This window comes from Arvicanthis niloticus, chromosome 15 (assembly GCF_011762505.2).
Source record: "Arvicanthis niloticus isolate mArvNil1 chromosome 15, mArvNil1.pat.X, whole genome shotgun sequence".
Classification (NCBI taxonomy): domain Eukaryota; kingdom Metazoa; phylum Chordata; class Mammalia; order Rodentia; family Muridae; genus Arvicanthis; species Arvicanthis niloticus.
In genome coordinates, this window is record NC_047672.1 from 6,522,007 (window position 1) to 6,543,332 (window position 21,326).

Sequence of the window (21,326 nt, forward strand, 5' to 3'; positions counted from 1 at the left end):
CTTCATTTCATGTAGAAAGTACACAAAAGCCGGGTGGTGGTGGTGCACGCCTTTAATCCCAGCACTTGGGAGGCAGAGGCAGGCAGATTTCTGAGTTCGAGGTCAGCCTGGTCTACAGAGTGAGTTCCAGGACAGCCAGGCAAATATACCTAAGAAGCAAGCTGGAGTAGCTGTTGGATTATCTTTCAAGGTAGACTTCAAACCACAACTAATGAGAGGAAATAGGAAAGGATACTAAATTTCATCTGAGGAAAATACTCCAAGAATATAGACAATTCTTAACATCTGTGCACCAAACACAAGGTCACGCGAGTTAATAAAAACCAAAAACCAAAAACAAAAACAAAAGGCACTACTGCAGCTTAAATTACATAGCAATGCTCTCATAGTGAGAGTGAGAGATTTCACTATCATATTCTCATTATCTATCTATCTATCTATCTATCTATCATCTATCTATGTGTCATTTATCTCTATCTATCATCTATCTGTCTATCTATGTATCTATTATATCATCTATCATCTATGTATCTGTGTGTGTATGTATGTATGTATGTATGTATGTATGTATGTATGTATGTATGTATCTATCTATCTATCTATCTATCTATCTATCTATCTATCTATCATCTAGCTACATATTGATACAGGTGTTCCTCTCACATATTCTAACCCCTCTCATTTTCCTCAGAGATGGTGGAAGCCTGCCTTTGGGTATCCCTCTCCCCTAATCTGGAATATCAACTCTCTGCAGGACTATGTACATCTTCTCCCATTGAGGCCAGATAAGGCAGCTCAGGTAGAGGAATAGTATCCAAAGACAGGCAACAGATTTAGAGACAGCCCTTCCTTCACTTGTTGAGAGACCCAAATGAAGACCAAGATGCACAAGTGCTACATATGTGTGGGTGGCCAATGGCCCAGCCCTTCTATGATCTTTGGTTGGTGGTTCAGTCTCTGAGGACCTTCAAAGGTCTATGTTTATTTCCTCTGTTGGTCTTCAAATGGATTTACAATTCCTTCTGGGGCCCACAATTCCTTCCCTATAACTCTTCCATAAGACTCTCCAAACTCCATCCAATATTTGGCTGTGGGCATCTGGATTTGTTTCAGTCAGCTGCTGGGATGAGCCTCTTAGAAGCCACTTATGGTAGGCTCCTATCTGCAAGCACAACACAGTATCATTTATAATGTCAGGGATTGGTGCTTGCCCTTAGTATAAATCTCAACTTGCTCCATATATTGATTGGCCATTCTCTCAGTCTCTGCTCTATCTTTGTCCATGCATTTCTTGTAGATAGTGCAAATTTGGGGGTCAAATATTTTGAGGGTGTGTTGGTGCTGGGGGACCAGCCCTGGCTTGGTGGGGAAGTCTTCTTCTTCTCTTTTCTTCTTGGTTCTTCTTGAGGCAGCAGAGGGGGAAGAACATCAGTGGGGATAAGACTTGATCTTACAAGGTTTGGGTAAGACTTTGGTCTTACGTGATATTTAGGGTTACTGTATAATAAAAGTTTACTCATCTATGTTACTATGCTACTGTAGCTGATTTGCCTTCTATGATCCTCTGAGGCCAGAGACTGCAGTTTCTGGCACTTAGCACCTCATCATAAAAGCAGCAAAGGATTAAGGAAATAGTCTTTGTATTATCTCAGCAGGAACTTCTGGACTCTAACATATGGCTGCTAGTCTGAGATCCCAGAAAGAAAAAGACACTTAGAGAAGTTACTATAGAGTTTATTACTAAGTGTAAACAGTTTTCTATGAAAGCTATCTAAAGGGAAAAGTGGAAAGGTCTTAAGTGGGGAAATAAAAAAATTAATTAGGGAAAAACTCTAAGGGAAAAAATTCTAGGGAGAGAAAGAAGAAAGGAAGGGGCAAACATTGATGACAACCACTTTATCTTTGTCTTCAGTACTTATACATCTTTCAGAGTACATGATCACAAGTTACAAAGTTCACCCAAGTTCACACCAAAAATCAAATCATAAATTGAAATAGAAGTTTACAACAGAGAGTGTTTACATGCATATCCATTAGGAGTAATTATCTGGCTAAACATCCATCACCTTCTAGTTCCACAAGGTCACTGAAGGTTTAAAACTATAACTAAGAAATTAGTGAAGTTTTGTACAAATAAACCTAGGCAACATTTTATCTTCTGTCCTAGAACCTATAATAAATCGTTAGTCTCCTGTTAGTGATTTGTGGTTAATTGTTTTACAACTTCTTGGAATGGGCTCTGAGTAGGAGAAAGTCTGGTTACTATCTAAGAGCAATTAACTGATGACACTTGGGAGACTGGCAGAGTTCTCATTGCAGTTTTGACTATCAGAAAGGGACCTAATAGCAGTCCCACTATAAAAGAGCTTAATAATCATTGATATAATTTCAGGAATTCTTATAGGATCATCATTAAGACTTAAGAAGTCATCTATTTGTCTATATAGGATCACTACAAGACAGTACATCTTCATGGATTTGCCGAGATCTGCTACAAAGGGGTGTGCTATTGTCTAGTGATTGTTACATATATTTAATAATAATAGGGAAAGCATATTAATAGCTGGAATCTTTCTTAAAATAAGTCCCTTACAGACTTGCTGAATAAGGACTCACATGTCGCAGATTATATAATAATCCAAGGCAAGCCATTTCAGGATTATCACCTGCTAATTATTAGCTTGTCCCATTATGGATCCTGACAGGTTGGTGTCCATATGACTATTCTTCAGGTCTTGCCTGTCTAGAGGATGTGGCCAATTAGATTCCAATCCCCAGTGCCAGGAATCTCAACTAAAGTCAATCTCATATAACGCTGGCAGTTCCCAACCCATTCTAGGTCTCTGGTATCTCCTAGAGACGACCCTCTTCCCCACCATCTGCTGATTTCCCATCATTTTTCTGGCACTCTAGTCCTTTCTGAGGTCTCTCCACACACTTGATCCTGAACCCCCAGTCCTCATTCTTCATCCTATCCCTTCTCCCACCAAGTTTGCTCCCTGCATCTGCTGCTTATCATGTTTTTACTCACCTTTCTGAGTGAGATTCAAGCATCTTTGCTTGGGAATTCCATCTTGCTTAGCTTCTTTGAGACTGTGGAGTATATTGTGAGTATCCTGTACGTTTTGGCTAATGTATTCTTTTAAGTGAGTACATACCATGTGTGTCTTTTGGGTCTGGATTATCTCACTCCATTTTTTTCTCACTCCATTGATATTTTCTTGTTTTATATATTTGCCTGTAAAATTCATGATGTCCTTTTCTTTAATAGCTGAGTGTAAGTGAACATTTTCTCTATCTATCTATCTATCTATCTATCTATCTATCTATCTATCTATCTATCTATTTATTTTGATTAAGAGGCAATTGAGTTGTTTCCAGTTTCTGGCTTTTAGGAATAAAGGTGCTAAGAACATGTGTTTTGTATATGGTAGAGCATTTTTGGGGTATATGCCAGGAGTGGTAAACCTGAGTTAGAATTATTCCAAAATCTCTGAAAAAAAAAAAAAACAGATTGATTTCCAGTGTGGTTGTACAAGTTTTTACTCCCACCACCAAGGAAGAAGTTTTCCTCTTGCTCCTTATCCTCACCAACATGTACAGTTTCTTGAATTTTTGATCTGAGCCATTCTGATGGTTGTAAGATGGACTATCAGGATTATTTTCATGATGACTAAGTACATTGAACATTTCTTTAAGTGTTTCCTGGCCAGTTGAGATCCATGTGTTCTGAATTCTCAGTTTAGCTCTATACCCCATTTTTTAAATTGGGTTATTTGATTTGTTGGTGTATAACTTCTTAAGTGAAAGTAAAAAGCCCAGAATAGTTCAAGCAATTCTGCACAATGAAAGAACTTCTGGAGGCATCACCATCAATTATTTCAAGCTGTACTACAGAGCAATACCAATAAAAAGTACATTGTATTGTTATAGAAACAGACAAGTTAATTAATGGAATCAAATAGAAGATTCAGAAACAACCTCACACAGCTATAGATACTTAATTTTTGATGAGGAATCCAAAACCATATAATGGAAAAAATAAAGCAATGAATTGTGCAGGACTAACTGGGTGTCTGCATGTAGAAGAATCAAAATCGATTTATATTGATTACCTTGTGCAAAACTCAAGTCCAAGTGGATCAAAGACCTCATTATAAAACCTGAAACACTACATGTAATGAAAGAGAAATTGGAAAATAGCCTTGAACTAATTGGCTCAGGAGACAACTTCCTGAACAGAAGACCAATGTCTCAGGCACTGATAAATGGAATCTCATGATATTGAAAATCTTGTGTAAAGCAAATGATACTGTTAATAAGACAACATGGCAGCCTAGAGATGAAAAGGAGTTGAGAATTGTTCTGTTGAGATCTGTAAAGAATTGTGTTGGAATTTTGATGGAAATTGCATTAAAACTGTAGATGACTTTTGGTAAGATGACCATTTTTATTACATTAATTCTACTGAACCATGAGCATTAGAGATCTTTCCATCTTCTAATATATTCTTCAGTTTCTTTCTTCAGAGGCTTGAAGTTCTTGTCATATAAATCTTTTAATTTCTCAGTTAGAGATACACCAAGATACTTTATACAACTTCTTACTATTGTGAAGGTTCTTGTTTCCCTGAGTTCTTTCTCAGCCAGTTTTCATTTTTGTAATGGAGGGCTACTTATTTTTTGTTAGTTAATTTTGTATTCAGCCCCTTTCCTGAAAGTATTTATCTGCTGTAGGTATTGGGCATCACTTATGGATATTATCATATCATTTGTGAACCGAGATACTTTGACTTTTTCCTTTCCACGTTGTATCCCCTTGATCTCTTACAGTTTTCTTGTTCCTCTAACTAGAAATCTAAGTACTATTTTGAAAAGATAAGAAGAGAATGGACATCCTTGCCTTTCCCCTGATTTTTGAAGGATTTCTTTAGATTTTTCTTCATTTAATTTGATATTGGCTATGGATTACTGTATATTGCTTTTATGGTATTTGTGTGTGTGCCTTATATCCACAATGTCTCCAAGATTTCTAATATGAGAGGATATTGGATTTTGTCAAAGGCTTTTTCAACATCTAATGAGATGATCAACATTGAGATGAAACCTACTTGATCATGGTGGATGATGTGGTTGATGTGGTTTTGGATTTGGTTTTCAAGTATTTATTGAATATTTTAGCATCAATGTTCATAAGTAAAATTGGTGGGAAATTCTTTCTTTGTTTTGTCTTTGTTTGGATCAGATATCAATGTGACTATGGCCTGCAAGAATGCATTTGAGAATGTTCCTTTTGTTTTTATTTTGTGGAATAGTTTAAGGAGTATTGGTGTTAACTCTTCTTTGAAAGTCTGCTAGAATTTTGTCCTAAAACCACCTGGCCCTGAGTGCCTTTAGTTTGGAGATTTTAATGACTGTTTCTATTTGTGTAGGAGTTATAGGAATATTTTGATAGTGTGCCTGATTTTAATTCAATTTTGGTAAGTGGTATCTGTCCAGAATATCGTACATTTCATTTAGACTTTCCAATGTTGAGGAAAACAGGGTTTTGAAGTATTATCTGATGATTCTTTGAATTTCCTTAGTGTCTGTTTTTATATCTCCCTTTTTCATTCTATTTTTGTTAATTTGTGTACTCTCTTTCTGCATTTTTCACTAGTTTGGCTAAAAAAATTGTCTGTTGTGTTGATTATCTCAAAGACTCAGATTGTGAATTTGATGATTCTTTATATTATTCCCTTTGTTTCTAATTAATTTTGACCCTGATTTTGATCATTTCCTACTATGTACTCCTCTTGGATATATTTGCTTATTTTTCTTTTCTTTTCTTTTTTTTTAGAGCCTTCAGGTGTGCTTTTAAGTTGTTTGAATGTGAACTCTACAAAAATTTTTATGAAGGCATTTAGTGTTATAAACTTTCCTCTTAGCAGTGCTTTCATTCTGTCCCATAAGTTTGGGTATGCTGTGCCCTCATTTCCATTGAATTCTAGAAAGTCTTCAATTCCTTTATTTCTTCCATGATGCAGTGATCATTACATAGACTGTTGTTCAGTTTCCATGAGTATGTAAGCTGTGTTTTCTTTCTGTTGTTGAATTCTAGCTTTCATTCATTTTGTTCTGATGTGATACAAGGGGTTATTTCAATTTTCTTGTATCTTTTGAAATTTGCTTTATAAATGAGTATATGTTCAGTTTTGAAGAAAGATTCATATGGTACTGAGAAGAGGTGTATTCTTTTGAGTTTGGGTAAAATATTCTGTAGACATCTTAGATCCATCTGTTTTCATTATTTCTCTGTTTTGTTTCTGTCTTAATATCCTGTCTTTTGTGAGAATAGGGTGGGCAAATCTCCCACTATTAATATGTGGGGTTAGTTCTGTGATTGAAGCCTTAGTATTTTTTCTTTTGTAAATGTAGTTGGCCTTGTATTTAGGGCATAGATGTTCAGAATTAAGATATCATCTTGTTGGAATTTTTATTTGATGACTATTACATATCCGCATTTATCTCTCTATACTTTTGGTTGAAAGTCTATTTTATTAGATATATGATATCAGAATGGTTACTCCAGCTTGTTTCTTGTGTCAGTTAACTTGGAAAACCTTTTTTCTAGCTGTTTACTCTGAGGTAATGGCTGTCTTTGGTGCTTTGGTTTGTTTCTTGTATTCGACAGAATGATAGATCCTCTTTATTCATCCATTTTGTTACCCTGTGTTGTTTTATTGGAGAAGGTAGACCATTCATGTTGAATATTAGATTAGTGATTCAACATGATTGTTAGTTCTGGTTATTTTGATTAAGGTGGTGGTTTTCTCCTCTCTCTCTCTCTCTCTCTCTCTCTCTCTCTCTCTCTCTCTCTCTCTCTCTCTCTCTCTCTCTCGTAGTCATTCAGTAGAGAGTTGTTCAGTCTCCATGAGTCCTTGCCTTAGTCTCCTATGATTCATAGCCACTATGCCTCAATTTCTCCATGCCAAGATCCAGGTAAGAAACTTGTATCTCCCAGCCTCAAGATCAGTACACAGGTGATCCTTTCAATTTTGGATTGCAGTTCATTCCAGATATAGTCAAGTTGACAACCAGGAATAGCCACTACAGTATTCATGCACACCAAAAGAGGGCATTAGATCCCATTGCAGGTGGTTGTGAACCATCACATGGTTGCTCAGAATTTAATTCAGTACCTCTAGAAGAGACAGTGCTTTCAACTTTTGATCCATTTCTCCAGCACCAAGAGGACTTTTTCTTAATTAAATCACTTAAAATAGGAAGTGCTAGGTCTAATCTAGATCTTTGAGGTAGGAAGATCCACCTTTATTCTGGACCACAACTTCTACTGGCAGCTTACTTAAAGAAAATGGAGAGAAGGTAGAACTTTACTTTATTTTTGCCTGCTTGATCCTGAACTTGCTAACAAGTCCATTCTTTCACTAGCATTAGAGCCAGTCTCCTCAGGATTCTGGAATATACTGAAGGCCAGCTAATACATACAGCCTCATGAGCTGAATAACTAATGAGTTCTTGGACTTTCCATTGGTGGACAGCCATTGTTGATTTCTCTGGACCATAACATTTAAGGAATTCTAATGTAACTCATGTCTATATGTGGGGCAGTGGGCTGTGAGAAGCAGCTGGGTGCTTGGTCGAGCATGGGCTTGTAACCCCAGAACCTTTATTGGATGGCAGGAGTTCAGCTCTGCTCCCAGGCCCTTGTTCTTTTCATTTAGCTTCAGCCCTCCAACAATCCCTCCCACAGAGAAGTTTAAGACCATCAGTCATGAGGAACAGGCCTCAGGCCCTAGAGAGATTTACATACTAATGAGGTACCTGAAGGCCAGAGGGTGGAGTCAATTAAGCATTCTTGCCCAGCCCCTCCCCCCTCTCTCCTTCCCTATTTAACTCAGATCTGCCCTGGGTTTTGGTGGGGTGCATCCAGATCCAACCACCATCCATCATGCCAATAAACCTGTTCTGGAAACCCAAGGACTTTCTCCTGTCATTGGGACGGAGCCATGAGGGATCCTGGAGCCACAACAGCCATGTCTTACATCCCAGTGGAGGAACCCAGAGCATTCCTAGCCAACAACCTACAGCCTAGCATGAGGAACCCTGTGTTCTCTAGCCACAATTACCTACAGATATAGATTCATTCTACCATTTCTCTAGAGAACCCCTACTAATACAGATAGTATAAAATGTGACTCTAAAACATTTTCAAAACATTAGTTATTCTGTGATCCTTTAATAGAATTCTTCATGTTATGTTTACACTCAATGATAAAATTGTTTTGTTGCTACTTTATGACTGTAATTTTGCTAGTTATAAATGGCAATATAAATATCTGATATTTCAGGTAGTCTAAGGTGACTTCTGTGAAATAGTCATGCAATGTCCCAAAAGATTAAGAACACACAGATTGAGAGCATGTACTCTAACACTTCTACCAGAAAACACTTACAACTGATAAACACTTCCAGCAAACTCCCTGGATACAAAATTATTAAAAACAGTCTTTTTATACAATATAAATGGACTAAGAAAGACATTAGGGAAACAAAACTTTTAAAAACAGCCTCCAAAAATATAAAATATTTTGAGAAATCTCTAATACAGCAAGTGAAAGACTTGTATCATAAAAAACTTTCAGCTATTGGGGAAAGAAATTGAAGAAGATATTAAAGGATGGAAGGATAACCCATGCTCAATGAACAGGAGGATATGGTAAAAATGGTCATTTTTCATAAAACCAATCTGTAAATTCAATCCAATCCTTATAAAAAATCCAACACAACCTTCACAGAACTTGAAAGAACAATTCTCAACTTCATATGGATATAAAAGAAACAAACAAAAAAAAACATAAAAGCAAAAACAAGAAAAATGGAGGTAGCTAAAACACTTGGATAATAATAATAATAATAATAATAATAATAATAATAATAATAATAATAAATAATAATTCTGAGGGTATTTTTTATTCTAAAGACTGGAGGAGAAAGACCAGAGAACCCAAATTGTTATAGCCAAATTAGTTAAAGCAAGGAGTTAGTTAAAGGAAGCTTTCTTATTCATGTATACCGACTGTCTCTCCCTAAATGCAGGCCTGAAGTCAGCATTTGATGAGAAGAAGACAAATCTTGTATAGTTCAGCAGTAGGGGGTTTCAAAGTAGGAGATTTGGTGTCAAAATATACAGGGTTACAGAAGAAGAATATTAATGTAACAAGTTAAGCATTCCTAAAAGAAAGACATAGTTGCAAGTTTGTCATAACACTGTAGTCATAGGTAGTAATATATAAATTGATAAACAATGGTAGGGTTGCAAGATGGTTATAAACAACATTTTGAAACAAAGACATGATTGTCTTTTCTTGAAAAGGCAGTATAGAACCATTTGTAGTTATGGTTACAGGTGGAGTATTGACCAATCCTTGAGAAACAGAAGTTTAATCATTAACCTTGCTTTCTTTTACTATGAGATGGCTTTTAAGCCTAAGATAATTACAGTCTGGTTCTTTAGATGTGATCTCAAATTTTGTTCTAGGGTAATAGTAACAGCATGGCATTGGCACAAAAACAAATACATTGATTAATGAGGTAACATTGAAGACCTAGACATAAGTTTATAAACCAATGGACACCTAATTTTTATGAAGTCACACATAAACAATTGGAAAAGGACAGTATCTTCAACAAATGGTTATGATCAAAACAAATGTCTGAATAAAGAAGAATGCAATTAGATATATACTTAACAACCTGCACAAAACTAAACTCCAACTGGATCATACCCTCAATAGAAGGAAAGATACCCTGAATCAGACATAAGAAAAAATTGGAAATAGTGTTGAAGTAATTTTTACAGGAAAAATTTTCTTCTGAACAGAACACTGATTGCACAGGTACTAAGAACATCAGTTATTAAATGGGACCTTGATAACTAAAATTCATCTGCGTGGCAAAAGGCACCATCATTCAGACAAATTAGACAGCTACGAAATGGAAAAAAATATTTTTTAACATTCAATCTTTTTTTACTGTCCAGTAATGATCTCCCTCCCAGTCCACCCTCAGACTGTTCCTCATTTCATATCTCCCCCCACCCCCGTCTCCAAGTGGGTTTCCCACTCTTCTACTCCCACCATGCCAGATTTTCCCATTTCCTGGGGCCCCAGTTCTCTTGAAGGTTATATGTATCTTCTCTCACTGGGGCCAGACCAGACAATCCTCTGCTGTATATGTGGCAGGGGCCTCATATCACCTAGTGTATGCTGCCTGGTTGTTGGCTCAATGTCTGAGAGAACTCTGGTTTCCAGGTTAGTGAGACTGGCAGGTCTTCCTAAGGTGTAGCCCTCCTCCGCAGCTTCTTCCAGCTTTTCAACAATTTAATCAAAGGTGCTCCAGGCTTCTGTTCATTGATTGGGTGTAAGTATCTACTCCTGTCTCAGTCAGCAGCTGTGCCTCTCAGAGAACAGCCATGTTAGAACTTCTGTCTGTAAACACACCATAGTATCAATAATAGTGTCAGGTTTTGGAGCATCCCCTTGAGCTGAATTCAATTTTTGGTCTGTCACTGGACCTCCTTTCCATCAGACCCTTTTTCTTTTCTATCTCTGTAGTTCTTTTAGACAGGAACAATTCTGGGTCAGAGTTTTTGACTGTGGCCTGGCAACCCCATTTTTAACAATTAAACTTCCAGTGGAGAGCTTGATTTATTTAGGGTGTGTTTGTATAGTAATGACAAAACACCAAGAACATAAGGAAAGTTGGGGAGGGAAAGGTTTATTCAACTTGTACTTCCACATTGCTGTTAATTAACAGCATCAGGACATAAAGACATCAGGACAAGAACTCAAACAGGGCAGAATCCTGGAGTCAGGAGGTAATGCAGAGGCCATGGAAGGGTGTCCTGTCCCCTTCTGTCCCCTGTGTTGCATATTCTGCTTTACTATACAACACAGAACAACCAGCTCAGAAAGAGTACCACCTACTGTGGGTGGAGCCCTTCCTCATTCATCAATAATTGAGAAAATACATTACTTAATATGATAGTTCTCATAGAGACGATTCCTCAACTGAAGCTCATTTGTCTTTGATTATTGTAGCTTGTATCAAGTTGAAAGGACAAGTCAATACAGAGCTATTATCCAAAATAAAGAACACAAAAACTTTCTCATCAGGAAAACAAATAACACAGTTTAAAAGTGGTGTACAGACCTAAACATAGAAATCTCAAAAGAGGAAACTTAAAAGGCTGAGAAAGTTATGAAGAACAGTCAATATCTCTAGTAATAAGTGTACTGCAAATTAAAGCTACTTTGAGATTTAACCTTATGCTAAGGATTATGGCCAAGATAAATGGTACAAATGACACATAGTGCTGACAAGGATGTGGAGTAAGGATAAAATCATACATTACTGTTGAGAGTACAAATTTGTACATCCACTATGTAGTCAGTGTGGTGGTTTCCTGAGAAGTCAGGAATAGATCTATTTCAAAATGCAGCTACACCACTATTGGACATATACCCAGAGAACACTTATTCCTACTACTCCAAAGACATTGTTTCTTCATAAGACTCGAATTTGCAAACAACCTAGATATTCATCAACAGATAAATCAGTAAAGAAAATGTAGTTCATTTATGTAATAAGACATCATTCAGGTATTAAAACTAATTAAATATTCAGATGAAGGAGTAAATCTAGAAAACATAATTCTGAGTCAGGTAAAACAATCAAGAAGACATACAAAATATTTGATTGCTTATATTTGGCTTTTAATTCTTAACTCATTCATAAGCAAGCTATAATTCAGATAACAACAAAGGTTAGTTATAGAGTAAGGATAGAAGGGGAAGGATGGCTCTACCTAGGAGAGGAAATTAGACTCTACAGTTATGGATGTTTGCAGGGAGATAAAATAAAAGTATGAACTGGGAACAGGCAAGATGGTCAAGAAAGTGAAAGTGGGAAAGAACAACTAAAAATAAGGAACATTTAAGGGATCATATGTAAAGTTAATACACTAGAAGCTTACTAAAATATAAAGGCAATCTTAATGAGTTGACCAAATCATGGGACATGGAAACCAAAATGAAATCTGCCATCATGTAATGATGCTCCATCTATATCTAATTGAGTTATTCTCAAACTGTGCTACATGGAACCTCAAACTACACAGTGACTTGTCTAGACTATTGTTTGCTGTCCACAAGTTGATGGCAAGACCATATTCTTGAGGACATCACTTACACAATTCATTAAACATGAAGAAGTCAAAGTTGCAACTATCTAGATGATTTACCCTAACTGGTCAGAGTTCGTGATACTGTGAAGTACCATGCATACTACATTAAGAGAAAGTTAAACACCAATGCAGCTAGCTATACAAACTTCAGACTGCAATAGTGACTGGCCAGCAAGATAGGGTTGGCTGTGCATTAGTGGCATAAAGCCTGTGAAAGTAACCAAGCAATATCTAGTTTGATTTACATCATGCACTGCATGAGATGAAACCATTATCAGTATTGCTTGGGTGGACAAGAACCTGAGAATTGATAAGTTATGGATCAAGGAGAAAATGAAATACTAATGTTCTTGTAAAAGAATGTAACAATAAAATGACTCTTAATGAAAATCTACTGGAGTCATAGATATAAGGCTTGCTAAACCATCATCACAGAAGCTTCAGCCATCAGCAAATGGGAAAAGATACCGAGAGTCACAACAGAAAAATATGAGAGAGTGAGAGACCTTGAGACACTCAGTATTATATTAGATGTCACTACTACATTCTTTCACCAATGGCCCAGTAAAATTTGTGGAAGAGGTGGTAGAAAGACTAGAAGAGCCAGAGTGAATGGAGAGACCAAGGAAATCAAGCCATCTAAACACAGCACAATGGACACATATAAACTCAGAGACTTTGGCAGCATGCACAGGGACCGCAGAGATTGCACCTGATAGTGTCCTGGAGTAGAAGTAGATAAAGCCCTTCCCTAACCCAAAAGCTATCTAGTTTTGTATTTTTATAAGATCACTGTGTTGAACTTGTGTGCTTCTATGTGTGTATGAGTTAATTGTACTTTTTCTTTGACTGTTTTACAACTGTACATTTTGCCCTATTGTAGTTAGTCTATTTTGTTTTGAATTATTGCTGTTTATTTTATTATTGTTGCTTAGATGCCTTTTTGTTTCATAAGGAGAGACACAAAAAGTGTTGCTCAAGATGGTAAAAGAGATGTGGAAGAACTGGGAGGACTAGGAGAACAGGAAAACCTAATGAGAATATATTGTATGAAAGAAAGTTTGTCCTATAAAAGAGGAACTTAACTATGAGATGGTAGGGTATGACCTGTGAATCCAGGGTCAGAGAGTCAGAGATGGGACAATCCTTATCTTATGGGCTCCTATTTGGTAAGAGCCTACTTAGTAAGCTCCAGGTACAGAAGAGACACTCACTCTATCATAGCTCTAGGTGAAGTGCTTCTGAAATACAAACACCAATGTTGTCTCCTGGCTCCAATATCAACATGAACACACATTTTTTTGTCAGTGGACATATACACAAGCATACAAACATTCACAAAAACTACATTGGACATATTTATCTGTATATAACAATATTTATTAATCGATGATATTTCTATGAATATAGATTAAATGAAGTAAAAAATGAGATAAGAAAACTTAATATAGGACTAATTGAGCAACTGTGGTAAAAATGAAAAAATATATTCCCATTAAATTATGATCCAGAGAAATTTGAATTGATAAACAGAATTAAAACTATGATATTAACTAAAATATGAGTTAATATAGATTAAGATGGTTTCGAAGAAGAGGCTTAGAAACTTGCTATCATCTAGGAGTTACTTTTGAGTAACTTCAGCATCAAGGACAGTTTTATGAAGTAGAAAGAAGAGAGAAGAGAATTCATGCAGAAAGAGCAACTTATGCTGTACAATGAAGTTAAGAAAGTTTATAGTCTTTCACATCAATAATGTCAACAAAATATATGTATGTAATACCACAAGCATTATTTGAATCATATGAAAAATGTCACTTTGTTACTTGAACAACTGAAGTTTAAGAAGAGTCTGTAAATTAAAAAACCCACAATTACCAGAGCTATACCAGCATGGCACCTTCAGTCATCTGAAATTGCAGTTCCAAGGGAACCCAAGAGACCTCTTCTGACCTCTGTGCACATCAGGAATGCAGTCATGCATACATGCTGGTATAACACTTGTACATATTAATAAAAATAAGTGAAACATTTTTAAAGGAGAAGAAATAAACTAGAGTTTTTGGAAAATCTAGTGGCACTTTACTGCAAGTTTTTCAGTACATTGATTATTCTCTTATCATAAATGATTTTTACCAAAGGAGTAATTGTGGGATAGGCATATATCACAAACTTCTGAACAGTCAGGACAACTGGGTCATAGATCCATAACAGGTGTGAGGTGAGTGAGATGATAAAGTCTGCCCAGTACATGACCACAAAGAAAATTACCAGCAGTAAGATAGTTTGTGTGGCCTTTTTCTCAGGGGATTCTTTACGGTTGTTGATGCTATGAAGATGCTTGCATTGCCTGTGATGTCTGTGCAAAACGTTCACCATGTAAGCACTTGTAGTCAGCATGACTGCTACAAGAAACACATCCCTGGAAGTTGACAGTATAATACTTAATCCCCTGATGATGTAGTTCATGGGGAAAAGTGAACAAGATTTAGTGACCTTCACCTGCTTGGTCTCACTCACATTAGTAAAACCACCAACATAAAAGAGCATGTTACTACTGGCAGACAAATTGAAAAACCAAATATAACATAATGCATTGATAATGTATTTTTTTTTAAGTTTGTGTTTAAATTTTGCCAACAAAGAGGTACTGGGACTGATTGTGATGGCCTGGAACACACTCAGAAGGCAGGTGATACAGATAGATTGGCCTCTCATTACCCTATTTGTGTAAAAAGTTGCTTTACATTTGATATCATTGTTAACATTTAGTGACACAAATATGTATGCAAGTGACATAGTTCCTCCAGTGAGGAACATCATTATGTGAACCAGGGTCAGTTGACAGGAGATTAGATCCATGAGTTTAGGTCTGTGACGTAGGATTATGAAAGTATAGAAAAGAAGAAGAAACATATTGGGTAGGACTCCAATTCCAGCTTGGAAATAAAGGACCTTCTCTAATGAGGACATAAATGCAGAGTATACTCATCTTTAAAGCACAGTAGCAGTGTATTTCATCTATCTGGAAAAAAATACAGAATACATAAAACTTTTGATTTATTAAATGGTGTGTCAATATCATCATTCTATTTTTTTTTCTACTAAATCTTCATTAATCTATCTCTGACCACTCATGTTCCAGAATATTCTTCATGGACAAGATTTATACATACCATGCATGTATCTCCTGGATATAAAATATTATAGATAATAAGAGCCTTTATATTCATAGCTATACAGAGTGAACGCTTTGTCTCAACTAAGTTTAATGCCTGAGAAATCTAAAACTATTGTCTCATTTTTCAATTGTCTCATTTTATAGTTAACACCTAAAATAGTACTAATGATTACAGAATATTTATTTCATCTATGTATCTGAACAAAATGTATATTGGTGTAGGAAAAATATCAGGAGACTCTACTTCATATTTCATAATTTTACTATACTCGTTGACAACTATCCTGGTTTTGATTCATAATTCTAATGGAATTACAGTGATAATTCATGATTATCTCACTATTTCAATCATGAAAAGATATATCTAAATCAATCATTTTAATTTTTTTTAACAATGAAATTTTACATCCTCAGGATTTAGAACTGAAAATATAAATACATTGGGAGACCATTACCTTACTTTCCACACCTTGTTAATTATTTCACTATTATAGTTATAAATGGTCCTAGATTGATTCCACTTCACTTTCCATCACATTGAAACCCTTTGTGAACTTCAATAGTGGATTAAACAACTACTTCAAGCTATCAAGACAAATATTATTTTTCTTTTGGGTTTGTGGGGGAGAAAAGTAAATCACTAACAATATGAATCCTTATGACTTTTTCTAGCCATCCATGTTGTTATTTTACCCAACTACACTATTCTTTGACTATCTCTCTCACCTTTACCTAAGAACCCATGCATTTTACCATCTTCCTCTTTGATAAGGTGATTAATTCCACTTTATATTCTTCCCAACTTCTTTTGTATGTACTTGCCTCCTGCCTACTAAGTAGCACAGTCTATCCCATTTCCATGTTCAGATACCTGTATCTTGCTATTCTGCCTTCTCTTGCTCCCACACTCACCCCTAGCCTGCAATGGTAACGTTTTCTTTCTTGGTTTTCATAGTTTCTAAAGGTTACATAATCACACCTGAAGATGTGGAGCTAGGAGCCTCTAAGAAGGAAAATCACGTGACATTAAAACAAACACTATTTTCCACACAATATGATAAATATGTAATAATAAAGTTGACCACCACATTGTTTGTCCTGTTTGAGATTCCTTCCCTATCATTTTCAAACAAGTTGCCAAGTGCTATCACATATCACCAGGACCATGAATCTTTACAGTTTCACTAAGGAGTCTCAACTGTGGTGCTCACATAGATTACTTGGCCTGGTTACTAGGATCAATTCATCACTGAATTGAATAAATTTAGTACTTTAAAACCAGCTTTGTAACAAAGAAATAGAAAATAACTACACTGACCTAGAACCTTGAGAGGAAAAGAGAGCCTAAGTATATGTCCACTTTTACTTTTATATTACACATATAGAGACACATGCATGTATTCCTGTATGCATAGAAATAATGAAGAAGTTAGTAGAAGTGTCCATTGTAAAACTTCCCCATGAATATAAAATGATAAATCACCTACTTTATTTTTATGTAATTTTTGGTCCTAAAATGCTTAATTTATTAAAGAATGGACTAATCTCAATTGATAAAAAAAATCTAATTATGTCATCAACAGATATTTACAGTAGCTGCACACTGATGTTCTGTGTGCAGAAAAGCTTTAGGATTAAGGCTTCAGAGAGGGATTAGTGCTTAAGAGCACTTTTAATTCTAGCAATGGTCCGGGCTTAGATTCCCAGGAATGACATGATGGCTCCTGACCACCTGTGACTCTGGTTTGGAGGAATCCATTGCCTGTGACAGGGAATGTTGGTGGTACACATAAATACATGCAAGAAAAATATTCATATAAGTAAAATAAAATGAATAAAACTTAAATAATTATATAAAAACTCCAGAATAACACTTACCTCAAGCTCTGCTCTCTAAATTAAAAGAACACTAGCCATATACCAATTATAAAATTGCAAATTCACAAAAGATATATGTATAATTATTTTTATTACTTTTACACCTACAATTTATTAATATAGCACATGGAATATGAATAATATAAAAAGATGATAATGTAAGTTAAATGATAATAATCTGTAGTATTGTTTTCTTCTCCTAGAGATAAGTTCTTAAAGCCTCTCTTCACATCCATTGCTTTGAAAATGTTTATCACATAAAGAAAATGATGCATCTCCTAATTGATCAAGTGGCATCTTTCTCTGCCATTCACTTAGGCTGAGACTGGACCAGAAAAGATTATTGCTACCATGACTATAGAGTTGTTAATATATGCATCCACAGATAAAAGTAACTTGTTTTATTTGAGAAAGAATTGCAATACTGGGAGCTTTCACAGTAATTTAAATTGTAATATTTAGTTGTAAGTACTAAAACTGAAAGTGTGTTTGTAAACAATAGTAAAATTGGAAAAACTACCACTATTAAAATGTCCCAGACCAAAAAATGAAGCAGTGTACAGACAGTTGTATCAAGAGATGTGCAACAAGAAACCAAGAGCTGCTTTCTACTTAGTCCTACATTTAAAAAGAAAGATCATTTTACCTCTCCATTATCATAGTAATTTTGGAAAAGTGTGGTTTTATGAATTTTTTGTAATCTTTGCCTTCTGCTTTGTAGAGATTTAGTAACCTAAGGCACATAGAAACATAATAGATGGCAAGTATCCATTTTATTTTAAGCTTCACAGTATTTAGTAAGTAATGACCTAAAAGCTATACAACTGCTCAGAAAGAACATAAAGTGAGTATGTGACTTTTAGGTGACAAGATAATAATGTTGGCTGATGTACTGTCCACTGTCAGCAACTGTCAGTGATCTCAGGAGATGAAGACCTTAGCCACACAAACTAGTTCCATGGAATCTTTATGAAATAGATATTGACAATAGAAATATTGATCATTATTACTAAGGTATTAATTCATAGCTATTACTTGATACACTTAAAAAACTTAATTGGTGAATTGTTCTTTGGAAACTGAGTTTAGCACAGGTGTAACAGTAAGCACACAGATGCTGACTAGAATACTTAACCTAATAGTTATGAGGCAGTTTTCCTGAGATGAATTAGCAGGAGTAGAGGAGTGGAAGCAATCATACACAGATTTCTTCATCACAAATTACATGACATAATTTTAGGGGATACATGAGAATGTTCACTGTGAATCTCTCTCTCTCTCTCTCTCTCTCTCTCTCTCTCTCTCTCTCTCTCTCTCTCTCTCTCTGTGTGTGTGTGTGTGTGTGTGAAATTATTGTACTACTGAGTCTAAGAGTAGAGCAATAACACAGAGTGGGCCAAGGTTACTAGCATGGATACCTTTACATCAACTGTGTAAAGAACTGAGACATATAAAATGTTTCTTAAATAAAATTAACTTTAAGGAAAATGGAGAATGTGTTTTCAGCTTCTAGTCGACTTGATTAAATCCATTTGCCCTGCCTAATACATCAGTGTTGATGCTTAATGTGAATTTCTGAAAATAAACTAATAAATCTGTAATGATTACAAACAAATTCAAGAGTTATAATTTTTTAATAGAAACTCTTTGTCTTTGATGTAATGACACTAACTAATAGCATTTTGTGCATTTTTAAAAAAATCATCCATTTTATAATTCTATATTATCTGTTTTCCAGTTTAGTATTGGCGTGTGTGTGTTGGGGGGGGGGGTAGGTGTGTCTGTGTTGAAGAAAAAAAGGAAGGGAGATTGCAACCTGTAGTTTAGGCTGACTTCAATCAAAGCCATGTTCCTCCTTCCTTAGCCTTGAAGGTGCTGAGATTGTAGAGGTGTATCACCACACCTGCCTTTATTCTCCATTTTAATCTCATATATGATTGATATTCAAAAAAAATAAAAATGAACTTGTGATAGCCATCACCTTGAATTGACTTTGCATGTGTTTGGGAATGCATATTTCAATAATCAACTGGTTTTTGTAATTATAGGAGGAAAGCTTGGAGGGTTTGATATAAAATAATTTTTTACTGTTTGAGAATTGCAAATATTTTTCTCAGTGCCAATAAAAAGTTACTCAATAGTATAACAGAATCAATGCTAAAAGGTCATATTAGAAAACAATATGTTACACTTCAATTTATGTTCACTGAAATGTGCCAGTATCTACTGAAAGTTATCCAGTTTACCTGTTTGTAAGGATAACTTTACATGGATTTAGTAAGTGAGGTGAGATTTCTAGATAGAAACTTTTGAAACACACAGGAAAGATTATTATAAATCTATTAAAGAAATTTTCATTAGAAATTTTTGCAGTACAAAAACCCAAAATTCTCAAATCTTCAAAAAACTTGAGCTGGGTGATGGTGGCGCACGCCTTTAATCCCAGTACTTGGGAGGCAGAGGCAGGCGGATTTCTGAGTTCGAGGCCAGCCTGGTCTACAGAGTGAGTTCCAGGACAGTCCGGGCTACACAGAGAAACCCTGTCTCAAAAACTTGTTATATAATGTTTACAATGTCTTACAATATCCTAGACCATGAGTTGATACTTATCCAAGTATTCCTAAGTATATATATAAATTACTACATCTATAGCTCAGAATAGCTGTTTCTTGACTCAATTTACCTTCATCAGTTTTCTTCACATGAGACAAAAAAATCAGGCTGGAGACATAGAAGGCAGTCATTCCATGTTCTGTCATGAAGCCTGCAAGAAAACCAAAAAAGAGAAATTTTAAGAAAAAGACAGTGTGCTATAAATAAGAAAGTGATAGAAAATATAATGTCACAGAAGAGAAATGACTATAAAACTGCAAATATTATAGAAAAAATATCAAGTATCTTTCTAAGTACAGAAGGAAATGGAAAACAACAGGACATGAAAAGAGGAATAAGCAGAGTTTATTCAGAATGGCCAGAATTTTCCCAATAAAACTCTCAAAAATAAAGAAAACAGAAAAGAAATATCCAAAATAAGAAGCACACCTTAACAACACAAATTTATCAAACCTTATAATATCACTTTGAAAGAAAAACCAGCCATTAGAATGACCTTTGGTTTAACAAAAATACATTAAGGAAAAGATATTTCAGAATTCAAAGAGAAACAGCAGCTGTGTCTAGCCAAACCGTCAATCAAGTATGAGGATGGAAAATATATATTTACTCCTGGAAGAAATTAAAAAACAAAACAATCAAAGAAACCTATCCCAAACAAGTTTCCTAGATAGTCACAGAGAATTTTCATGAATAAGAATAGCAAATTTCCAGAGAAACAGTTAACTGGCCTAGAAACCATGGGGAAGATGGGTAAAACAGTGAAAGTGGGAAGGAACTGTTAAAAATAAGGAATATTTAAGGGATCATATATAGTCTTAATACTGTAGAAGCACCCTAAAACTTAAAGGCAATCTAAATGAAATAACAAAATAACAGGAGAGACAGAGCCCCAATTGAAATTTGTGATCAAACGATGAAGCTCCCAAATGAGAATAGCTTACATCTAATTAAGTTATTCTCAAAAGATGCTGTATAGGTACCTCTGAACAACAGGATGAATTGTCAAGGCTATCGTTTGTTTCCCACAAACTGATGGTAAGGCTATATTCCTGAGGACATCACTTACAGAACTCAGTAAACATGGAGAAATCGAGGTTGTAATTATCTAGATAATTTACACTAACTGTCCAGAGTTCATGATACTGAAAGTACTATGCATACTACATGAAGAGAAAGTTAAACATTATCCCCATTAAAAAAAACCCTCAAACTATAATAGTGACTGGCCATCAAGATATGATTGTGCAATAGTGGCATAAAGCCTGGGAAAGTAACCAACCAATATCAGGTTTGATTTACATCATGCATTTCATGAGATGAAGCCATAGCCAACACTGCTTGTGTGGATAAGAACCTGAGAATAGATATGCCAGGCACCAAGGAGAAAATTAAATACCAATGTTCT

At 35.5% G+C, this 21,326-nt stretch overlaps 1 protein-coding gene across 1 annotated transcript; it reads right to left on the reverse strand.

Moving 5' to 3' along the window:
• Positions 1-14,328: 14,328 nt before the first annotated feature.
• On the reverse strand, positions 14,329-15,219 carry LOC117720974 (vomeronasal type-1 receptor 90-like). The gene has a single exon (XM_034519668.2). The coding sequence runs from the start codon at positions 15,217-15,219 to the stop codon at positions 14,329-14,331; it is 891 nt and encodes a 296-aa protein (XP_034375559.1).
• Positions 15,220-21,326: the final 6,107 nt, after the last annotated feature.

What these genes read in the sequence shown, in the direction of transcription:
- LOC117720974 (XM_034519668.2), bottom strand. Translation starts at nt 15,219, where the DNA reads ATGTCCTCATTAGAGAAGGTCCTTTATTTCCAAGCTGGAATTGGAGTC.